The 22,554-nt window shown below is 45.9% G+C and overlaps 1 protein-coding gene across 6 annotated transcripts in view; it reads left to right on the forward strand.

The window, feature by feature from the left end:
• Window positions 1-22,554, forward strand: part of JARID2 (jumonji and AT-rich interaction domain containing 2) — a 270,402-nt gene that overhangs the window by 134,355 nt on the left and 113,493 nt on the right. Inside the window, exon 1 of one of the 6 annotated variants that reach the window (XM_027040336.2) lies at window positions 13,565-14,003. The exons of the other annotated variants lie outside the window; for them this stretch is intronic. Coding sequence (XP_026896137.1) covers window positions 13,937-14,003 — 67 coding nt within the window. The 5' untranslated portion in view covers window positions 13,565-13,936. Of the gene's footprint in view, window positions 1-13,564; window positions 14,004-22,554 lie in introns of those variants that run through there. 6 annotated transcript variants of the gene reach the window in all.

Raw genomic sequence — 22,554 nt, forward strand, 5'->3', positions numbered from 1 at the left:
TTGTATGTATACATTTTAAAGTTTATGTATTTTGAGAGAGAGCGGGGAAAGGGGCAGAGAGGGAGAGAGCGGGCTCAGTGCTGTCCGTGCAGAGCCCAGTAGGGGTCTCACATTCATGAACTGAACCGAAATCCAGAGTCGGATGCTTAACTGAGCCACCCAGGCGCCCCTCGTTTGTACTTTATGCACGGATTCAGTTTCTTTTTCTATGCCGTAAGTGTAATTTACGGCAATACGTACCAACCAGTTTTACTTATCAACATGTACAGAAAGGGAGGTGCCTGTGGGGTCCCCAGATAGCGCTCCTCTCGGCCAGAGGCCACTTATCCAGGCATGGAGTTTATCTGTCTACGCTCTTGTAAACGGTCCTGTGTATCACCTCCTCCTGCCCGTAGATCTAGGCCTCCTGTGTCGTCTCCGTCTGTGCTGGTTCCTGATTCAAGTTCTGTGATGGGTGATGGGTTCTGTGATTCAAGTTCTGTGATGGGGGCTTTGATTCCTGTCGGATCTACCACGATGCACTAGTGCGATTTGGTTTTGCTTGGGACTTTCTCAGATCCCATTTTCCCCCACATTTAGAGGACCTTTTACCTAGTTTTTGGAAAAAAACGTGTTCCCACTTGAGCTACGTTAAACGTTCAGTGTAAAGACACTCCTGTATGGAGTATCTTTAAACCCAGAAGGGTGATAACTGGGTATGTTTTGGGGGAAATTAGCCTGCACCCCATAAATCCCTTAATTTACAACTTGTTACTCAATCTCACCTGCCAAATCACCTGTATCCTTCTAGCTTTCTCTGTAGGCTTTAGGGTGCTTCTGCAGAGTCCCGAAATTCGCTTCCTCATGATTTTCTTTCTAAAAGATCATAAAACAGTGTAGGTCTCTCCTACGAGGAGGTCTGGGGCCCAGGAGGGAAACATGAGCTATTTTATAACCTTAGACCTGCCTGTTAAGGAGCAGAGTCGCCAGTGTGTCAGCCATGCTGCCCCTGTGTTCTTTCTGGAGCTTCAGAGCTCCTGGGGCCCCGTTCCTCCTCGCTACAATTTGCTGACCTTTCACTAGTGTTGTGGGCTCGTTCCTGCTTTGGATCTAATGGTTTCAGCTCTTTGCGCACATCAGGCCTCTTCCTGGGGACCCGCCCCGCCAGTGTCTTTCGGGTCACTCCTGCAACTGGGTCCGTGTTTCCCTTTGGCAGGTGGGTGGGTATCCTGATCATGCGTGGCACCTGGTCTTGGTGGGTGACCGGGGAAGACATCTGTGCCTGGGAGTCCCCTGCCAGCTTCTGGTGCTGCCCCACGTGGTTGAGTCTTCCTTCCAGTTTTCCATGGCTCTGAACGATTTTTGTTGCCTTCTGATGCACGAAGGCAGCTCAAGGTCTCACTTTGGAAACCTTCACCTGTCTTAATTCCGATCCCTTCCTTCTGACGGGATTGGGGCATTCAGGAAGGACGCTGACTCTCTGTCTGCCTTTTTGAAACCGTGCGCTTCCCCTTCTGGAGTGATGGTATAGAAGGTCAGCGAATCCTCTGCAGACCTAAGTAGGGCAGGTGCCCCAGCAGTGGAAACCACACACGTGTATTGTTTGGGCACGAAGGAAGGCTTGGTGATCTCTAGAGGGATCTGCACCGCAAATTGCTTATCCTGTACCGGAGTGGCTTTACCCTGTCCTCACTCAGCAGTTACCCAACTTCAGACTAGTGTTATTTGAAAAGGGCCTTTCCAGTTTACTCAGTTGGAAAGTGTTACAGAGTTTTAAAGGGTGAGTTGGAAGGCTCTCAGCTGGCACTTTCTGAATCCCTCGGAGGAAAACATTGGCAAACTCTCCACTCTCTGCCTGAACTCTTCTTATAAATCGAGAAGCCAAGAGTTACGAAGCCGTCACAAAGGGCCAGGTTGAACTGTGTGGGGGGAAACCTCTGTGTTAAGACAACGGACTGTTTTCTGATCACAGTGACCCTCCTCCCACCATCTTGATGTTAATCTTACTGCCACTGAAAATAGAAGTATGTGGTGAATGTAATTTGCAAGGTATTCCAACCCCCCCCCCCTTTTTTTTTTTCCTGGAGAGCCTTTTCTCTCCAAGGTAGAAGCACATAGCTTTTAATTTTTTACCCCTCATCTACAATTTAAATAAGAAAAGTGCTGGGCTGCTTCATTCAACAGGTGTAACACCCCAACGAGGGAAAGTTGCCCTTTTTTTCATTATTTGGCTTTATTTTTTTTCTGTGGTTTCAGGGGGCAAGGTGCTGAGATCAGAAGCAGGAGTTTGCTGTTGATTTATTACCCTGTTTGTTACCATCTGTCTGCCTCACACTTCAATCTGTTGATGGAAAGCTCGATGTGCTTGTGTCATGGGGCCTGAGAAATTTCCGTCTTCCTGAGTTGTCTGACTACAGAAACCTGTACAGTCGCTTCTGCCCAGGGCCCCAGAGAAGTCTGGGGCCAGGAGAATAACCCAGGGGAGCGTGTTGGCGTGCTTTCTCGGTCCATCCTTCTATGCCCCTGCCTCTGCCTACTCTGGCCAGGCAGTGATGCCTTTTCTAGCACTGTCCACATTCTGCAGCCCATTCTCTGTTGCTCTTACCCTCCTGGGGTCGCTCTTTATGGAAGAATTCCAAGGGAATAGGTTAAGATTGCCATCAAGTGGCTGCTCTTGGTAGTGGATGGGGAGGATACTGGCCTTCCGGCTGGCCGACTCCTCAGACCTTCTCCTCCAATTTCTTAGCCCCTTTGTGAAAAATTACCGAGCTCCAGAGTGCTCTCAGTCTGAGGAATTGACTGGTGGCAGGGAGGGGGCGGGCACAGAGAGCTCGGGGCATCTATATGTTGCATCCTCAAGGAAGCTCTCTTCTGTAAAACAAAACCCGCACCTGTGGTCTGAGCTCAGGGCCCTGGAGCTGTGGACACTGAGGGATCTAGAGGCTTCCTGGGGGAAACTGCGGGGCATTCAGCCTCCTGCCAGTTCTGGGCCCCCGTAGACCACTGCCCTCCACCTCCACTTGGGGACATTGGCAGGGAGGCTCATGCTGTCATCCCTGAAAGGGTGACCTCACGGCCCCACCAAGAGTGAAGAGAACTAACACACACGAGGTGGCCGTTCTGTTTGGCTCTTGTTCCCCAGCTCTGTAAATGGAGTAGTAATTTCTTTCTCAGAGGCAATATTCTTAGGATTAATGAGATGATTTATTTAAAGTCCTTAGTATCTGGCAGGAAGTGAGCATTCAAAGGGTAATTGTGATCGAGGTTCTAGATACACATTACCTAACTACTTCCCATAAAAGCTGTAGCTGTGTCATAAAAGAGCACACTTCAGGGACTGTATTAAAATCTGTTTGCCCCATTCCCTGGGTCTGGACGCCATCATCCTACAATTAGACCTCACCCTAGGCGTTGGAGAGCAGAAACTCTGACCGAGCTAGAAGGAAGCGAACCCTAGTTTTCCCCAGTAGGGCATTCCTTAGTGGTGTCGGGAAAACCTGCCCCAATAGCAGTAGCAGGGGTTGGTGTCTTGGGGGGGGGGGGGTGACCCGAGCAGTGCACAGCAGTTTCCATTCTGTCCTCTCTGAGGTTTCTGAGCTGGGATGGAAGAAGAAGGACCTGTGCCAGCTGGGCTGGAGGAGAGAGGCTTGGAGGGAGGCAGAAGGGGAAAGTGGCTACGTGAGGCCATCAACCTGGCCGTGCAACTTGAAGGGAGGGTCAAGGAAGGAAAATTCTAGGGCTTCTATATTTGCAGCAGCTTTTTAGAAGTCAGAGGCTATGTTATGTAACCATTCACATCAGCATCTGTCAAATCATTCGACCACAATTCCTGGATTGTAGCCACTTAAAGCAATATCGGATGTGTCAAAAAATTTGATACGTTGTAATGAGCACTGATGTCATTATGGGTCTATTTGTACAGGTAACTGGGTACCACCATGAACAATCCTCCCTTCCCCTTCGCGGGTTTCTTATGTCAGATACGACACTTGAGACCTCCCTTTGTCCTGTTTGGTTTTGTTTCCATGATGAGTGATAGCCTGATACTTATAATGAAGCCTGTTTGTGGTGGTGTTCCTTCTTGTTTTTAAATGTTTATTTTAGAGAGAGGGAGGGAGAGAGAGAGAGAGAACACGAGTGGGGGAGGGGCAGAGAGAGGGGAACAGAGAACCCGAAGTGGGGTCAGTGCCGACACCAGTGAGCTCTATGTGGGGCTGGAACTCATGAACCATCAGATCATGACCTGAGCAGAAAGGGGATACTTAACCGACTGAACCACTCAGGTGCCCCTCTTTTTTTTTTTTTTTTTTTTTGGTGTGTGGTTGTTGTTGTTGTTGATTTGACAGAGTTGAGTGAGTGGGGGAGGGCTGGAAAGGGGGGGAGAGAGAATCCCAAGCAGGCTCCTTGCTATCAGCATGGAGCCCTATGCAGGGCTTTGTCTCCCGAGCCCAGAGATCATGACCTGAGCCAAAATGAAGGGCCGGCTGCTTAACGCACTGAGCCACCCTGGTGTTCCATGGTGTTCTTTTTAATTGCCAGATCCTTCTCTAGGAAACATTGGGATGCTTTTGCAGAATTTGGGGGAGAGTGGAAAGCTCTGGAAGACCGGCATCCTCTGTGGCCACCATGTTTGTGGTATATGAAGCTTTTCCCCATCCCTCAACCCCCACCTGCGTACAGGAATGAATGGTGCTTTCTTTCTGGGGATCCCTTGTGTATGTAGGAACCGAGGCAGTGAGCCCAGAATCCACTGTTTGTGGGGTTTTTTTTTTCTTTTACACTTTTCTTTGTACCTATAGCCTTGAGGGTAGCAAAATGTGAGTCTAACTCAGAACGATTTCATGTGGCACTTTGTTCATGAGTATTAAGTGGTGATTGCTGGCCTTTTACTTTCAAGCTACATCAGGATTGCCTAAAATCCTTGATGATTTAAAAATCATCTTTTGGGGTAATTGCTTTGCTAAGGGTTTCTCTGCAGTTTTTAGTTTACTGAATAAGCTCGTGGCTTTTTATGACTGGGTCTAACCTGTGGTTTTCCCTCCTTCCCTCATCTGAAAGCTAGACTGATGACACCAGGGGGCCATCTGCTGCAGGATTGAAGGGGGTTTGTTTCCTTGCTGCTCTGTTTGCTCCCCTGTCCTTTTTCACCCTGCTGCCTGGAAAGAAGTGCCCGTCTGTCTGACTTGCCCTGTTTATCGGTCTGAGCTCTAGCAGAGGACAGCACAGAGACCCAGGGACTGTTGCCATCTGTAGACTTGATGAAAGGGTCTTGAGACTACATTCATGAAGAATCTGTAGGTGAGCACTGCCCTGTAGAAGTTTCCACAATGATGGGGATGCTCAGGGTCGGCTTCATTGTGTACGGTAGCCACTTAGGAGGCCATGAGTCCTTTATACTTAGCTGGTCCGATTAGTTTTAGTTCATTAAAAAAAGTATGGGGGCACCTGGGTGGCCCAGTCATTTGAGCATCTGACTTCGGCTCAGGTCATGATCTCACGGTTGATGAGTCTGAGCTTTGCAGCTGGCTGTCTGCTGACAGCTCAGAGCCTGGAGCCTGCTTTGGATTCTGTGTCTCCCTCACTCTCTGCCCCACCTCCCCACCCCCCCCCCCCCCCCAAGCTGTCTGTCTCAAAAATAAACATTAAAAAAAGATCTTATGTGACTACAGGCTACTGTATTAACATGTATAGCTATAGAGACAGGATGAACGTAGTGGTTGCTTCTCTTTTGTCTTCAAGCTCTGTCTTGTTGTTTGGCAGCAGGTTTTTTAGATAGCCAGTGTAGTTCAACTCAGAAACCTTCTTCTAGCTGTCTTCATGGTATGTTGTACATGCAGGCAATGCTGACAGAGTGAAAACATGTTCCTATTCTATTCACCTGCCTTTTAGTGTTTTGAGCCTTTTGAGGATCCTTTTGCCCGTGGTATTAATGTCATGGTATTCCTATTATCCCTGACTTCAATATGGCAACGTACTCCTGGCTTCAAAGTTGTCACTGTCTGCTTTCCTCACTTTGTTTGTTAGCTCCACAGGAGTCCATGTTTCATAGAACCGCTTTCGTCACTGCTTCTTTTGTGGCTGGTACTACTTCCATCCAGCAACACACCATTTTCCTTGTGATATCATTTAAATAATCATTAATGTCTTTTTTCCGCCAACATGTTGTTAAAGTAATTCATTTTTTTATTTTGTTGGAGAGCATACGTGAACCAGGGCGGGGCAGGGAGAGAGGGAGAGAGGGAATCCCAAGCAGGCTCTGGGCTCTGAGCTGTCAGCACAGAGCCCGATGTGGAGCTTCAACTCCTGAACTGTGAGTTCATGGCCTGGGCTGAAGTCAGACGCTTAACCGACTGAGCCTCCCAGATGCCCCTTGGAGTAATTTATTGTAGAAAACATAGAAATTTCAGAAAACTATAAAGATTGCCACTGGAGAGGATACTACTTCTTATAACTAGCTTATTTCCTCTAATCTACTTTCTCTATGCTTGTGTTTCTTTTGAACCCCATTTAATATTTCATGCAGTGGAATCACTGCAACTTAAAACCTTGGGAGTCTTTCCTTATGTTACTAAGTTTTGGAAAATGTGGGGTGTTTTTTTTTTTAAACATGTAATATCTTGAAAAAATTATGTTCTTTATTCAGTATTAGTTGCCTGGATGGCACATGAAACCTTTAAGGAAAATACCGCAAAGAATACACACAGAATTTTTAAGTGATTGATGTAGTTTCACTTTGTGGAAAAGGTGGGAGGATTATAGTTAACTGTGGCTTTTATTTGAACACAGTAGTAACAAAATGAGTTCGTGTAAGTTAGCAGGGTATAAAAGGTCATTCTCTGAGGAAGACCTGAACAGTTTTGCAGACGGGAAGAAATCATTGGCTCTAAAACGAAGAACTTTAACATTGAAACTAATAAGGGATTAAATGTGTAGAAAACATATTGGGAAGGTTAGTGAGAGTTACATAGTGTTCATAAGATGTTTTCACTTGAAAATTTGAAAATTAGATCTTTTCCCCCAAGAGTTCCTAATTTTGATTAGTGACTGCTGAAAAATCAAGTATTCTAAATTACAAGATGTGTTCCCAGCCAAATATTTCTAAATAGAAAGACAATTCTTTGAGACCTTTTCTTCTGGAAGTTGTAAAAGGGAGCCTCTAAGGTTAAGAGTGCATCATCAGGCTCTGAAGGCTCTGAAATGGTCTGCAGGAGCAGCCTGTTCTTTGAGCAGTATTTATTGGGTCTCAGCAGTTTTCTCTAGGCACATGCTAGTTTGGAGGACTCTTAAGATGAGCAAGAATAAATCCTCTTGTTCGGAGAACAGGACAGTCGATGTTTGCTTGTCACTGTGGGTATTTGAAGTAGCCCTGAAGGCTGACTGGGGGTTGGAGGTGAGTGTGTGTGGGGGGAGCGGTGAGGAGCTTTCTAGGAAGACAGAGGAGGGAATATTCCAAAAGAGGGAGCTGCATGTATGGAGTCAGAGGCTTGAGAGATACACACAGGTTCCAGTTGCCTCCACCCCTTCGTGCCGCACCGTGGGGTGCCATCAGGTTGCAAAACCAACGCATTGTTAGTGTATTGCATGGCTTAGGAAGCTGATATAAAAGAATTTTCTCTTTTTGCATTTTGTTTTTTAAAGATTTATTTATTTATTTTTAAATTTTTAATGTTTTTACTTATTTTTGAGACAGAGAGAGACAGAGCATGAACAGGGGAGGGGCAGAGAGGGTGGGAGACACAGAATCCGAAGCAGGCTCCAGGCTCTGAGCTGGGTAGCACAGAGCCCGACGCGGGGCTCAAATCCACCAGCCGCGAGATCGTGACCTGAGCCGAAGTCTGACGCTCAACCAACTGAGCCACCCAGGCTCCCCTAAAATTTTATTTTTAAGTAGTCTCTACACTCAGTGTGGGGCTCAAACTCAACCCCAACATCAAGAGGCGTGCACTTCACCAACTGATCCAGCTGGGTGCCTTTAATTTTTTTTAACTGGATGCAGATAGAATTTGAACCAGTGAAAAGGGGCAACAGAATTGTTAAACTATGTTGAAATCCTTGCACGTAAATCTTTGCTTCTCTCATTAATATCATAGTATTACTTTTTAGAAGTGAGCTTGCTGAATTACAGACTTTAAAACAAATTGGCATCTGTGATCACGTTGCTCTCCAGAAATATTTTATCAATTTGTTCCCACCCTAGCAGCACATGGGAATAGGGGTTTTGTCAGAATCAGATTTGGGAAGGAGATGAACTCTTTAATTGTGACCTGAGTGAGCTGAGAAGGACCTGTCAGTCCTTCTCAAACCTAGTTTTCCACTATTCATTTCTTTCTAAGTAGGTCAAATGACCATATTATAACTGTGGTTGAGTTTTACTTGATACTTCTGCAGGTCATGTTCTCAAAATCTCAACATTCTGATCGTTTCTAACTTGTCATCATTTGTGTGTTTACCTTTTTACAAATCCGTTACTGGAGTCTTTTAAAAAATATATTGAGAGCCAAAGCATATTTTGTCTTGTCTTTTTACAACCAAATAATTAAAAATATAATTCATTAGCACCAACATTTAAAAAAAAAATTTTTTTTTTAACGTTTATTTATTTTTGAGACAGAGAGAGACAAAGCATGAACGGGGGAGGGTCAGAGAGAGGAAGACACAGAATCTGAAACAGGCTCCAGGCTCTGAGCTGTCAGCACAGAGCCCGACGCGGGGCTCAAACTCACAGACCATGCAATCGTGACCTGAGCCGAAGTCGGCTGCTTAACCGACTGAGCCACCCAGGCACCCCCATTAGCACCAACATTTATTGAGTCATATAGGTAGCTCTTATCCAGTGCTTACTATGTACCGCTAACCCTTTTACGTAAATAATGAATGCCTTAACTTAACCAGTCACAGTTGTCCTTCTGTCCATTTAACAGAGGAATCTGAGGGCATTCTCTGATCCTCCCCTTAGGTTCACACACTTGATGAAGAGTAGGATTGGAACCAGGCAGCCTTGTCCAAATTGTGCTTGTGTGTGCTGTGAACCAAGAAGGTTCTTTAGTACTAGATGTGTACCAAATCGGTTTTCTCTATTAAATTTTTTTAATGCTTATTTTGAGAGAGAAAAAAGAGTGAGCAGGGAGGGGGAGGGGCAGATAGAGAAGAGAGCAGAGGATCAGTCTGAGCTGACAGCAGAGAGCCCGACGTCGGGCTCAAATCCACGAACTGTGAGATCATGATAGGAGCCAAAGGGACACTTAACCCACTGAGCCATCCAGTTGCCCATTTTGCTGCTGTTGTTGTTAAATAAGAAAAACCTGATGGAACATTGCCTTTTCTAGGAGCTTCTTAATTTGAACTTCCTGTTTTAATTGTGGTGCCATTTCATTGGTATTAGTGACTAAATCCATAGCAACCATTCGCTAGTTAATATACATGCAGTCACCCAGCCTCGATCTCCCTACTGTGTCTTATAATTATTGGTATTATTTTATAATTGTACAGTGTGGCCTTGAAGTCACGTTGGCTATAGGGCCAGCCACATGAATTATATAGTTGAACGCTGTTGGTTCTTCAGGAATTACCAAGCCCTCTTGGAAAGAGTCCAAGCCAGACTCTGTATGTACCTAATTCCTTTTGGTATAGTGCCAGTGTATTAACTTTTACTTAAATAGAATTCTAACAAGTAATGTTTATTATTATCATGTTGGCTGCTGTAAAGGGCCCACACTTAAATAATACTTTTGAAAGTCAAATATTAGCCCTGCGGATCACTTTTCTGCTTTGGCTTTGTATCACAGCATAGGTGATATGATCAATATTATGTAGTTCAGCCCAAATTACAGATGTGTCTTTATCAATACATGGCTAATGCAGTGTGATCATTAAAAAACCCTCTATTTCCTATGTAAAATTCTCAGACTCGACAACCTTGTACATCCTTCCCTCGTGCAGGGCAACCCACTTCACCCTATCCTTTCTCTGTGATGAGCGTGTTTTTGGGTATTGGATTGTTAAGGTGTCGCCTTTTGTATGCAGTAACTTCTGTAGGTGGCAGGAAATGGGAGAGCTTTCGGAAGTGGATCATGGATGATAAGTACTTGTTGGCGTGCCCTAACTCTGTAAGGCCTGTCTTTCCTTCGTGAGTTAGGTCCCAGCTCTCAACGTGAGCTGACTTCCTTGATCGGATACATGAATAAAACAAGTCTTCATGCGTACGAAGCAGCTTCTTTAATTACTCAACACAGCAGTATTAGATACCCACATTTGATGAAGATGTGCAAGTGAATTGCACTCTCACGTTTTATCCAAATCCTAGATTGGGGTTTGCTCCAGTCACTTACTTTCAAAATGCTAAGGTAGTCGGTGGGGCTGCTGGAGTTGACCCAAGTGGGAGGTAATGAAATGGTTGCACATGCAGGTAGGTCCTCTGTTCTGAAGCTCCCAGGAGCACAGTATGTCCTTGGATGTCCTGGCGTTTAGGTGATAATTAGGTGGATGGTGGCCATGTAGCTGGCTGGCCGCATAGCAGTTCTTAGGATGGGGCCCCTTCTTGAAATTCTGATCTCTTGGGAAGTGGCAGTTGGAGTACTTTGTTGTCCCCAACCCGAAGTAATAGGTCTTTATATTTAAGCATTTAGAGATTACAGTGATAATGCAAGCAGAAATCGACCCCTGCTTTGGAAACCAGTTTCCATGAACTTGTAAATTTGACTTGCATATGCAAGGATATCCGATGGTTGTTACTTCTCGGTAAGTATCCCAGAGCAAGTCCAGTGTGTGCTTTCCAGGGGATAGGCAGAGGGATGTTTGCAGCGCCCATCATGATAGCAACCAACTGGCAGAACTTAGATGTCCTTGGAGGAGATTATCAAAAGAAAGTGTGGAATATTCCTACGGGGGAGTGTGACGAACAACAGTGAAAATAGGCAAAGAATAAGCAAAATCATGGATAGGTGATCTTAGTAACCTCGTGTTGAGTTGGGGGGGGGTGGTGGTGGTGAAAAACAAATCCCCTAAGACTTAACCTAGAGCGATCCCCTTTTCGTGAAGTTCGTAATCAAGCACAGTGAAATAATACAGCACAAATACACATACCTAAGAAGTAGAACTTAACAAAAATGAAGCATGGGGTAGGCAGAAGCATATAGGTAATGTTTTAGTAATTGGGTTTGGCTGTGGATTTACAGGTATTTTGGATACTAAACTAAAGCAGGGAGGCTGACGTTGATGTTTTGGGAGTCTTCATTTAAAACTTTGGACTTGCTCAGATCTTTGAATGTTAAAACTTTGCTGCTGGTGCCGTCAGTCATACGAAGAAAGAAACCGCCCTTGCAATCCTTGCCCGTCTCATCTGCTTTTCTACCCACTGTTGCTGGGAATTTCAGTATTGAACGTGGTATTTTTGTTCAGAAGCAGAATCCTGTTCTGTTTTATTACGTGTCCCCCAGAGGCTGCTGTAAGTCCATGCATCTGGTACTGTTGATGCATTTCCTCTTTGGTTAACCAGCGTTTTATCGAAACCGTCCAGAAGCTACTGGAGTGCATAGGCAAGAGTTTTTCAGCTCTTTTCCTGACCCAGCAGCAGAGCACAGGTCAGAAAAGTGGACACTTAGGTCTAACTAAGCATGCGTTTCAGGGAATATGGCGTGCACGATCCAATCCTGATGATGGTCTTGGAAGTAAAAGTAGTCTGGGCCAACACTGTTATTAGGTCTTACCTTCTTAAATTTTAAGTACCTAGTTACTTTCCAGACAATGGGAAGAGGAAGAAGCAATGAAGTCAGGGGGAGTAGAGATTTAAAAAAAAAAAAAAAAAAAAAAAGACACAGATGGCTATGTACACTCCCATGTGGGAGGCGTCAGAGCTGGGGATGTTAAGGATGACCAGTATCCATACATGACTCCCCCCCCTTCCCCCCCCCCCCCCCCCCAAGCTGTGTCTCTGGCCAGTTATTTTGGGTCTTGTGGTTCCTGCTTTCTTTCTTACCTTTTCTCAGAAGTACCGGACCGTACTTCAGTTCTGTGTTGGGTGCTTTTGATTACTGAGGGCTCTAAAAGCCAAGTCTCAGTAGAAAGAAGAGGAAAAAAGCCAAATAGTCATCCCTTAAATATCCTTTAATTGACTATATGACTTATGCGGCAGTGGGATACATGACAAACAGTTGTTGAACATTCTGGGGATATACTGCACCAGTGAGAACCAAATGAGGGTCTGCTCTGTGGGCTCTTAATGAGCAGGATAGGATTGGAGAGGGGTTTTTCCAGTGGGCTAGCATGCCCCATCCCCAGATACCCCAGGATTCCCGGATGACCTTCTGTTGAGACCTTATGAGGAACTAGTTCTGATCTTGGTTAAGAACCATACCTGCATAAGCCTCAGTTTGCTTATCTGCAAAGTGGGGGATTATGCTAGATTGTCTCTAAGGCCCAACTTGGAATACTGATTTTAAAGTCATGGATAGCAAGTAGAAATTAGGAAAGACCATCATCTACCTCCTGATAATTTTTGTTTGTTTGTTTAAAAGCGAGGGAGGTAGGTAAGCCTTGGTGATTTAGGAAACAGGAGATTGCCATCGTGGAAAGAATAATCACCAGATCTGGGCAATTGTCCGTGAGCAAAGCTAGCGTCTGCTTTCAGGGTTTTTGTGAGGTCTAAGTAATAAGCTAACGTGTGTAAAGCCCAGAAGGGGCTCTTTCAGTGGTTAAACAACAACTAACTGAAATAGGAAGGGGCATTCTCTTCCTGGCTCCCTTGGGTGAGTCGGGGGTAAAACTAAACGGCATGTGGGTTCTTTGATGGCATGCCACCGTCTTTTTTTTTTTTTGCCCCCTCCATTGGAGAGGCATAAAGACTAGTGTGGGATGGTGTTCAGAGCACGTGTTTCGGACATTATAATCGCCAGATGAAGTTCAAAAGCTTCAACAGAAGGGACTTTTAAAATCAAATAGCTTTATGACAAATGAAGGAAGATGCATGCTCCAGTTATCGGGGCCAGGGGAGCTGGCCAGCCTTGTTGGATTCTTGCCTCCCCCCCCCCCCCCCCCCCCCAGCTGCCAGGCCACAGAGCCTGTTTTGTGACAGATCCTCAAGAAACAATGAGGAGAAACAGCTTCTGTGTTATTAGATTAGATGAATTTACGTGCGTGGAGGAGGGCCCTCCGCGGGCTGGGGTTGGGGAGGGCAGCGGTGGTCATCACAGAAGTAATAAAGCACCCTGGTAGCTGGAATTGGAGGGAGGAGGGGAGGGCAGGCTGGAGGAGGAGCATGTGGAGGGAGATTTCTGCAGTCTGTCTGGATCGCTGCCCAGGTTTCCCAGCCAAAAAAACAAATAAAAATAAATAAAAGGCAAGTGCTGAATGACACAGATTAGGATATTAAAAAGGGATGCCATTGAAAATGTGCCACGGACCCCCTGCTGTCCACGGGGGTGCAGTGTGTGCATGGCGGGGGCGGTCCGACAGACTGGGCACAGAAGTGTGGACAATTACACTGACCGCCCGATCAAATGTGTCCCGTCTCCCCCCCCCCCCCCGCCCCCCCCAATGTCAGAAATTCTCAAATAAGGAATTGTCTGCATTGCAGATTGGGGAAATTGCCGGATGGAGAAAAGCTAGTCGCTCTTTTCCTTTTTTTCCCCCTCTCAATTTATCAGGAGGGGGAGAAAGCGCCCCAGACCCCTCCTCTTCGGCGTTGGGTTCCCTCCCCCGCACATAAATAACCTTCCCTCCCCGGCACCTCCCCTCCCCCCCGGCCCAGGGCTGTGCGGCCGTCCTATTGCCGCGCGGAAGGAATCTGCACTGCCGGAATCTGCACTGCCGCCTGCTTATTACGTACAGGGGTGGATTGTTGACAAGTGCTCTGGAGCCGCGCTCGCCGCGCTCGCCCTCCCTCCCCCCTACTCCCTCCCTCCCTCCCTCCCTCTGTCCTTCTTCCTCTCTGTCTCTCTGCAATGATCCGGCTCTGAGGAGGATGGCTGCTCCACGGGTCTGTCAGGTGCAGTTTTTGGTGGCTTATCTTGAGGAACCTGGGATAGAAGGTCTGTTCCTATAAATAAAATAAAAACCAAATAGCTCTAGGTTTGTTTCAGGCTGCTATGGCTTTTGTTGGAGAAATAGGCCTTTTGTGGTTTTTTTCCCTGCTGGGGTCCTGATTAAATCCATTATGGATGGCAAGGTGCTAGATGTATATGTATAGGAGTATGTAAAAAGTGTTGCAATTGCTTAATATTAATATTCTTTTAGCTGTGATCTCCTCCCTGGGGGCAATGGTGGCTCCTGCAAAGGCACTGTGGAAATTTACAAGAGAGAATTAATGTCGTTCTTAAAGCATTCAGCTCTGTTGACCATTTTGGACAAATCTGCAGTTTTAGCCAGGCTTGTATGAATTTAGACGTTTCTCTGGGGACTGAACGCCATCCAGCTATGGCTGGTCCCTTTATTTTATTGCCAGTTTATGTGATCATTTCCCAGCATTTAAAAATAGATGTTTGATTAAAGTTAATTAGTTTTTCCTCACCATGGCTTTGGTTTCCTTCATCAACAGCATGCATGGTGTTGTTTCCCTTAATACTTTGTTTCTCTGTCTCTTGTCTTCCTTCCTTGAAAGATGGAGGAAACTGAGGCATGTAAATAGATGTTGAGTGATTCTAGGTCAGCCCTTAAAGCTTTGAACCCCGAGTGCTGTCGGTGTTTCTCCCATATTTCGTGCATTAGTCTGTGTCTGCACTACTAGACATAAACACAGATGAATTTTAGGAACCATCAATTTTAGGTGCCTCAGATCTTTGCAGATTCTGTGGCTGTGTTCCTAGAGTTCTGCTTTCTGTGTTGCTTCCATTAGGTTTCAGTAGGAGAAAGAATGTTGGTCTGGGAGGGAGTAGGCCTCTCTGAACTTGCTTGCTGTCAGCAGTTTTAAAATTTCTATTTTTTTTTTTTTAATTTCGAGTAGCCCACTTAATCCTTTTTTTATTATGTTCATCTGAAAAGTAGGTGTGCAGTTTGATTTGTGAGTGAGGTAATGAGGTCACGGGGAAACTCCTGCCCCTCCCAGTCTTGCTGGAGAACTTCTGTGGGGTTCATTTTTGTTGTGTTAGGGAGAAAAAGCAGCCGGAGAGGTCTTGGGGTTAAGGGTGTGGCTCTTATCTACAGATTGTGATGTCAAGACAAAGTATTTGGGAGTTGTGCCTGGTTATCGGCACAAGCTAGTAACTTTATGGGATTTGTTGATTTGCATCGAAGCCAGCTTTGTGTAACTTTGTAGAGACTTGTTAATATTTGAGAGCCCGTTTTGTTTGGTAACCCACCTGTGGGGTAAATGCAGTTGGTGATCTTCAGCTTGAAAGATAAATACACACGTGTATGGCAATTACTTAAAGGTAGAATATCCCTGGCTATCCAGGAACATACTGTATATGGATATGGATATCTCCGTTTTGACAAGTGCAAGTTACATGATTCGGGGAAAAATCTGATTTTTTGGCATGTCCGGTTATCTGAACGTAAAACTTTGAACGTGTTGGTCTCATTAACCGATCGAAAAGAGTATCTCTAAAAATGCCCTGTGTTTACCTCTCCTGTGTATTGACTCTTAAGTTCCATGCTCTGCAGTGATGCCATTGTTCTATAGCGCTGTCTCCACGCCGGCCTAAATCCAACATCCTCCTAAATCCAACATCCTCTCTAATCACTTTTCCTCCACATGTGGAAGGCGGTTTTCCACCTCCAGGGTGTTCGGTCCTGGGTTGTTTGTACAGCAGAACCCTTTTACTCAGCCGATAGAAGCTGGAGTTGCGTGTCCTCGGGGATTCCAAGGATTCACGCTCTGGACGGACAGTTACACTAGGTCGCCTGGTGGGCATGTTTTGCCTGCTTTGCCCACGTAAAATCAATAAGGTATCGGGCTGGGGCTTGGACCCAGAGGAGTTAAGGCCCGGGATGGAGGAGTAATTGATGACTGCATGCACAAGTGGGGAGTGCTTCTTTCTCATTGTGGAGAAACATGGATGTTTCTATTTCGGCAATTATTACTATTATTGAAGATCCTGTACCTGTTGTGACTTTCTAAAAACCGTGGCCTAAACAAGCAAGGGGGTTGTTCCAAAACGCACAGTACACCTTGCTCGCCATTGTCATCCTCGGAGTTCCAATAGCTGCCCAGGCTGGTCCAGAAATCTCTCCTAGAGACCACAGATCCTTCCCACCGAGTGATTTTTGTATCCAAGTCCGACTGTGGCTCTCTGGCGGTGGTTGTTGGAGCCTCTCCACGAGGGTTGTTTTCTTTCTTCTGGTGACTGCTGGGTCAGGACGTTGGAAGGAGAAGTCTTTTGTCTCCTGATGAGCTCTGGTGGTGCTCACTCGTTTGGGGTCTAGACCGCCAGAATAGGGCCTGTTTTTGTGCTAAGCACCCATGCGCTCACCCTTCCTGTGTGTGCAGGTGCCCTGTCTGCTGGCCTGCTCCTTTGTGCCTCAAGGTGAGGGGTTGCCCTCTGGGCTCAAGGGTTCTGTCTCTCTTCCCCTCTGTCTCTCTTCCCCGCTCGTCTGTCTGCAGTTTAGGCATCTGCTGAAATCTGAAATAGGAAGAAAGGATAGAAGCAGACATCTTCTTTGCCTATCCGGTGGCCCACCTTCTCCATGTTAATTGTTACTGTATCCGTTTTCTGTTTTTTGTTTTGTTTTGTTTTGTTTTTTTTTTTGTTTCTGTTTCTGGTTTGTTTGGTTTTTTTTTTGCTAACCTCTTTTTCAAAATCTTGAGCCTGCAAAGGAGGTTCAGATCGTCCAGGAAGGTTTTGTAGGGCAAGAGTAGTGGTGGTAAAGGGCTCCTGTGGGATTTATCTGTCTATTTACTTGTTGGGTGTTAAACTAACAAAAACCTGTGTTGTCTCTTTATCTTGGGGCTCTCGTGAGGGGTCATTGGGGTTATTTTTGGATTGCATTTTCTTGGTTGGAATGGGAAATCTCCATAGCTGACAAAGGGGAGCCCTATCTGCCCAGGGGCCAGTCTCCTGAGGGAAGGGATGATTATTTTCCACAAGCTGAGGTGTTAAACCACTTTCATTTATGCTTCGTTGACCACGAGTGTGGCAGTGACACCTTGCCTCCCGACTGTCATTTGCTCTCACCCACCTCAGCGTTTTGATGTGGTGAGGATGTCCGTGGACCAGCCTGGGCTTGGCTTGGCACACCTCTGTGCTGCCCGCCCCGTTCCATGGAACCCTAACATCCATCCAAACGCTTAGCTGCTGACCCAAGTGTATAGGGTTGGGTTTAAAGTCCGAATTCCTGTTGAATCTGCAAAGCTGGCCCAAGCCAGATTTTCCCTGGCACCCCAAAGCAAAAAGCAAACCAGTTTTATTTTTTTTCTTTGACAATTTGGGTGAAAAACAGACTTTAGTTTTCACTAGTAATGACACTAGATTGTGCACTCTGAATATCTCAGGGAGGGTCCTACTTTGACAAGGGGATTCTTTTTCTAATTTTTCTCTCACCTCAAAGTGTGCCAGCCATCCCCATCCCCCAACACACACACACACACACACACACACACACACACACACACACAGGCACGCACGCACGCGCGCTGCAGCTGAAAATGAAAGCTCTCTTTGGATGCTTGACTGTTTAATATGTAATGTGATACCTTGTCTTGCAGTGACAGGGTGACAGACGGCCATTGGGCTGTATAATACAGAATTACCTTTTGTGCATCTCTTCTACAACAAAGCCCAATACATGGCCTCTCCCTAATATGCTAATACGTTTGGTGTGCTCCAGATGTTTTGGAAGCTAGGGAACAGCTTCAAAGGTCTCCTTATTTTCTCCCCCCTCACTTTAACCCATCTTTAGGCACTGCTTTTTGTGAAACAGAGGCATTCGATTTTCCTTTGGTTTTGTATTTTGTTATGTACGTGCAGCTAACGGGATGGCTGGTGAAACTTCTTTGTGTCTAAGACGTAAAATTATAAGGGCTGCGCATTTTAAGTCTGTCTCCCCGCCCCCCCCCCCCCCCCCCCCATGTTAGCAAAGGATTCCCATCTCTTCCTGCGCTGGTGTTCTAAAATCTATAGCTCTCCTCAGTTGTTTAAGCTGGAGTTCTTGAGCTAATGGGCTTCGGCCTTGTTTGTGTTTGGATTTTCCCACCCCCCTGTGTTCAGGCAAGAGGGAGCTCCTACTTGTACATCTCCAGCCGTCCAAAGGACAGGATTTCTTCTTAACCCTCTGCTGATACTGTCCCAGGCATAGAAAAGAAGCCAGTTTTGGTGTCTTGCCTTGAAAGCCTTTTCATTTCTTGCTAATTTGGGAGATAGGCTGAAAAGCTCCGGAATTTGATGGCTCCATTCTGTCACACTCGATTCTTTGGGGTTCTCAGCGTGTGAGAACGGACACTGCGGTCATGGTGGCCGAGTGGTCTCAGGCCTGTGACCTGCCCCTCCTGTCAGCCGCTGGTGGCTAGCCAGGGTTGCAGGCAGTCCCCAGGCGGCCTTCCCTCGCGGTGGTTTGGAATTTTCAGCTCATATTTATTGCTTTTGTGAAAGACAATAGATGTGGTTTAATTTAAGTTCAACCTACTGAATATTAATTGAGGAGAACACGTGCTAATGTGGGGAGAAGGGAATCTTTGGGCCATTCAATTTCCTCTGTTTAACCTCCTCTCCCAGTGAAGGTATGGGTTTGTCGGAGGGGAGGGCTTGGGGAAAATAAAATCATTTGGTGTCTTTGAAGGAGGGGATGCTGTTTTTGTTGTTTCTCATCAGCTAAAAATAATAATTCAAAAAATTGACGGCAGGGCTTTGTTAGGGAGAAGAAAAGGCAGTGCGCGTTAGCTTGCCTAATGTTCTGATAATGGCTCTTCTGCCCTGTGAAATTGTATTGCATCTTGCTGACCTAGCTCTTGTGGATTGGGCAGGCAGTATGATTTGGATTAACACACTCAAAATGAAATGGGGTGGCCACTACACCAGAGGTGTGACAGTAGGTGGGGGGTGGGGAACACAAAAGAAACCCAGGTCTGTCCAGCCATGTAGACTGCTTAACTAAAAATAAATCTTCGCTGCACAGGACGGGAAGACTGAAATTGAAAGTCGGTTGTGTGCAGCACAACTTGGTCTTGGCCCTTCAAAAGGCCGTGAAAAGCCGAGCTGCTTCCATTTGCATTGACAGGCAATCAGTTCCCGCTGTACGGGCCCCAGTTTCCCTGATCAGGAAAGCGAGTCAGACTTCTGTCTCTGAAATGGGTGTGAAATTTCATAATCCGGTTCCTCTGACTTTGCACTTGTCCGACTTCTGGAGGGGAGAAAAACATCCTGTGCCTTTTTATATTTACTTCTTTGTAAGCTTTTTTTCCGTTGAGAGAGAGGGAGAAAGGGATAGAAAGACTCCTAAGCGGCCCCCGCAGTGCCAGAGTGGAGCCAGACAGATCTCACGAACCACGAGATCATGACCTGAGCTGAAGCCAAGAGTCGGACGCTTAACCGACTGAGCCACCCAGGCGCCCCTGAATGCTCTTCCTCCCCCACCAGAGTGCTACTTTTTTTCCCTCAGTATTATTTGCCATTGGCCCACTCTTTGAGCTTTGTGCGAAGTTGTGTAAAGAACCTTCTTTCCCTTCGCAAAAATCCCTGATGAAAGGTGGAAGAATGGCCCAAGAGAACTGTGGGGTTGGACGCCTTACTTTGATTTGTGTCGTGATAGGTTGTGCAGTCCTCTTCGGTTTCCTCCCCTCTGGTTCACACTTGCACAGAGCCTTACAGTGGCTCAGGCCCCTCGGTCTTCTGGTGTGAACCTTGCTTTCCCCTACAGTAGTGGTTCTCAAAATGTGGGCTGCAGACCAGCCAAGGCAGCAAGCATCAGCATCCTGTGGGGACTTGTGAGAATAGGGACAGGCTGGGGGCGAGGCCCCGGGGACTCTGTTTGGAAACGGGATTCTGATTCATGGTCGAGTTTGAGAATCAGGTGTATAATCTGCCGAGGTGATTGTTGTCAGAGGGGCGGGAATATAGCTGTCATTGAACTTTTCTCTGCTAAGTCATTCACTCCCTCACTAGCTGCTTACTCGTGCAGCAAATACGGAAGATCTTGTTCTGTACCGAACTGCACGGGTCTGCCCCTGCCTCACCTGACTGCATGTAGCCCTCACTTGTTTCCCCCTTGATCCAAATACAGCTTCAAAACAACCCTTCTTCTTCCTCCTCCTTGACCAGCACCACCACCACCACCTGGTTTTGGCTTTTGTTTTTAGGTCTATTGCACATTCCAGGTTGGTGTTCCTTGGTGTAGTGGTTGGAAGCTTGCTTTCTGTCCCCATTGATTCATCTCCACTGTCCTCCCGGTCACTTTTTTCCTTGCCCGACAAGTGCGAGGTGTCTTCTTTGCGCATCCTGACTGATCCGTGTGTGTTTGTCGGTCGACCCCCTCACCTGAATTTAGATTTTGTGTGATGATGCCTGTATCCCCAGGGCCCCGGCACATGGTAGGTGTTAAGAAAATGAACAGGTGATAAAAACTTGAAGAAAAATTACAGAAAAAAGAAAATGAATGGATGAATTTCCATTCCGTCCCTCCCTCTCTTTATTTTCCTTCGTGGACTTAGGGCCATTGAAAAAAATGAGCTCCACCAAGAGTAAGCTTATATTTAAGAGGCCTCTCTTCTATTAATTTTACACGCGGTTCTGTAATTGAGAGTTTTTGTTTTGAATTTCCCGTCCTTTTCAAGTGTGGTCATTCACCCACCTCCACTTTACAAATAGGACGGGTATCCCTGGATCAGTTTCTTAATTTCTGAGTATTGTCTGTATTCATACTACTGTTTTCAGTAGTCTTGCTCCCCACCCTGGGACCTTACTAAAGTGCTCTTTATGTAATGTAGTTTTATGTAGTTAATACCTATGTTTTGTGTGTAGATTTAGTGTTTTAGAGCTTCATTAAGTAATCTAAAGGCAGGGAAGATTAATTTTCATATATTTGACCGCCCCCTCCCCCCCCCCGCCCCAAGAATATATCCCCAAATATTTCAAAAATTTATATAAAATTGTTGAATGTTCAGCTTTCAGCTGACTTAAAATTAAAAATGATTTCCTTCTCTGGGGCGCTTAGGTGGCTCAGTTGGTTAAACGTCCGTCTTCAGCTCAGGTCACTATCTCCTGGTTCGTGAGTTCAAGTCCCACAAGGGGCTCTCAGTGCAGAGCCCGCTTCAGATCCTTTGTCCCCACGTCTCTCTGCCCCTCCCCCATGCACGTTCTCTCTGTCTCTCTGTGTCTCTCTCAAAAATAAATACTAAAAATAAATAAATAAATAAATAAATAAATAAATAAATAAATAAATAAATACTAAAAAAAAAAAAAGGCATCTGACTCTTGATTCCAGCTTTGGTCATGATCTCTGCATGCTTGGGATTCTCTCTCTCCTTCTCCCTCTTCCCCTCCCTTGCTTGCACTTGTACACTCTTTCAAAATAAATAAACTTAAACAAATGGTTTCTATCTCCACACTAGCTATATTTCAGATGCTCAATACCTACATGTGACCAGTGGCCACAGGAGTGGATAGCACGGACCATACTTCTGCCCTTCGACTCCTAGACATCCATATGATTAACGTCTCCTCTTTGCCTCCCAGCGCAAACTTCCCAAATTTTTTCCTCTTCGGGGGAAGTTGTGTATGTTTTCATTTCCATATTGCAGCCCAGCCTCCCACAGCTGCCATGGGATTTATATTTATTGCATCGTATTAGATTGCCAACCGTAGAATATTACTCATTCTCCGAAATGATGTGAAAATAGATAACAAGGGAAGTGTATGCACACACAGGGTTTTGTTGCAACGTACTACGTCCTTTCAGACGACGTTCCCAAATCTGTAGAATCCTGTATTCTGTATAGTGTTGAGTGCCACGAATGGGAACCACTTTTATGTGTTTGACCCGAAAAGGGATTTAATACAGGGAACTAAGTACTTACAAAAAATTGGTGGAAGGGTTGGAAGACCAGAAATCAAGGGGCCACACTGTACTTTTTTGGCCTTGCTTAAAAGCCGAACACTGATTCCCAGCTGCTGATGCCCATGAGGCTGGTGCCTAGATCGTGAAATTGGGGGCCAGTCACTGTGGACATTTGTGTTGGGGCAAGCTTCCCATTGCTAGGACTTAAGTTGTGTCCAGAACCCGAGATGCAGGAACATCTGCATGCTAGAAGACTGGCCAGGCTTTTTTTACTCAGCTGTCACCCGTTAGTGTGGCTTTAGTGCAGCTTTAGTGCTTATTAAAATACTTCAATATCCCTTGGCACGGCCCCTTCCCTGTGACCTTTCTCCAGTTATTAAAAGCACATCACAGGGGCCCCTGGGTGTCTCAGTCAGTTAAGTGTCCAACTTCAGCTCAGGTCATGATTTCACAGTTCATGAGTTCAAGTCCCACATTGGGCTCTGTGCTGACAGCTCAGAGCCTGGAACCTGCTTCAGATCCTGTGTCTCCCTCCCCCTCTCTCTGCCCCTCATTCGTTCATATCCATTCTCTCTCTCTCTCTCTCAAAAATAAATACTAAAAAAATTGAAAAAAAGAAATCCCATCCTTGGGTGGTCACAGTACTCCCTCTTCTGC

This window comes from Acinonyx jubatus, chromosome B2, assembly GCF_027475565.1.
Source record: "Acinonyx jubatus isolate Ajub_Pintada_27869175 chromosome B2, VMU_Ajub_asm_v1.0, whole genome shotgun sequence".
In the NCBI taxonomy this organism is placed as follows: domain Eukaryota; kingdom Metazoa; phylum Chordata; class Mammalia; order Carnivora; family Felidae; genus Acinonyx; species Acinonyx jubatus.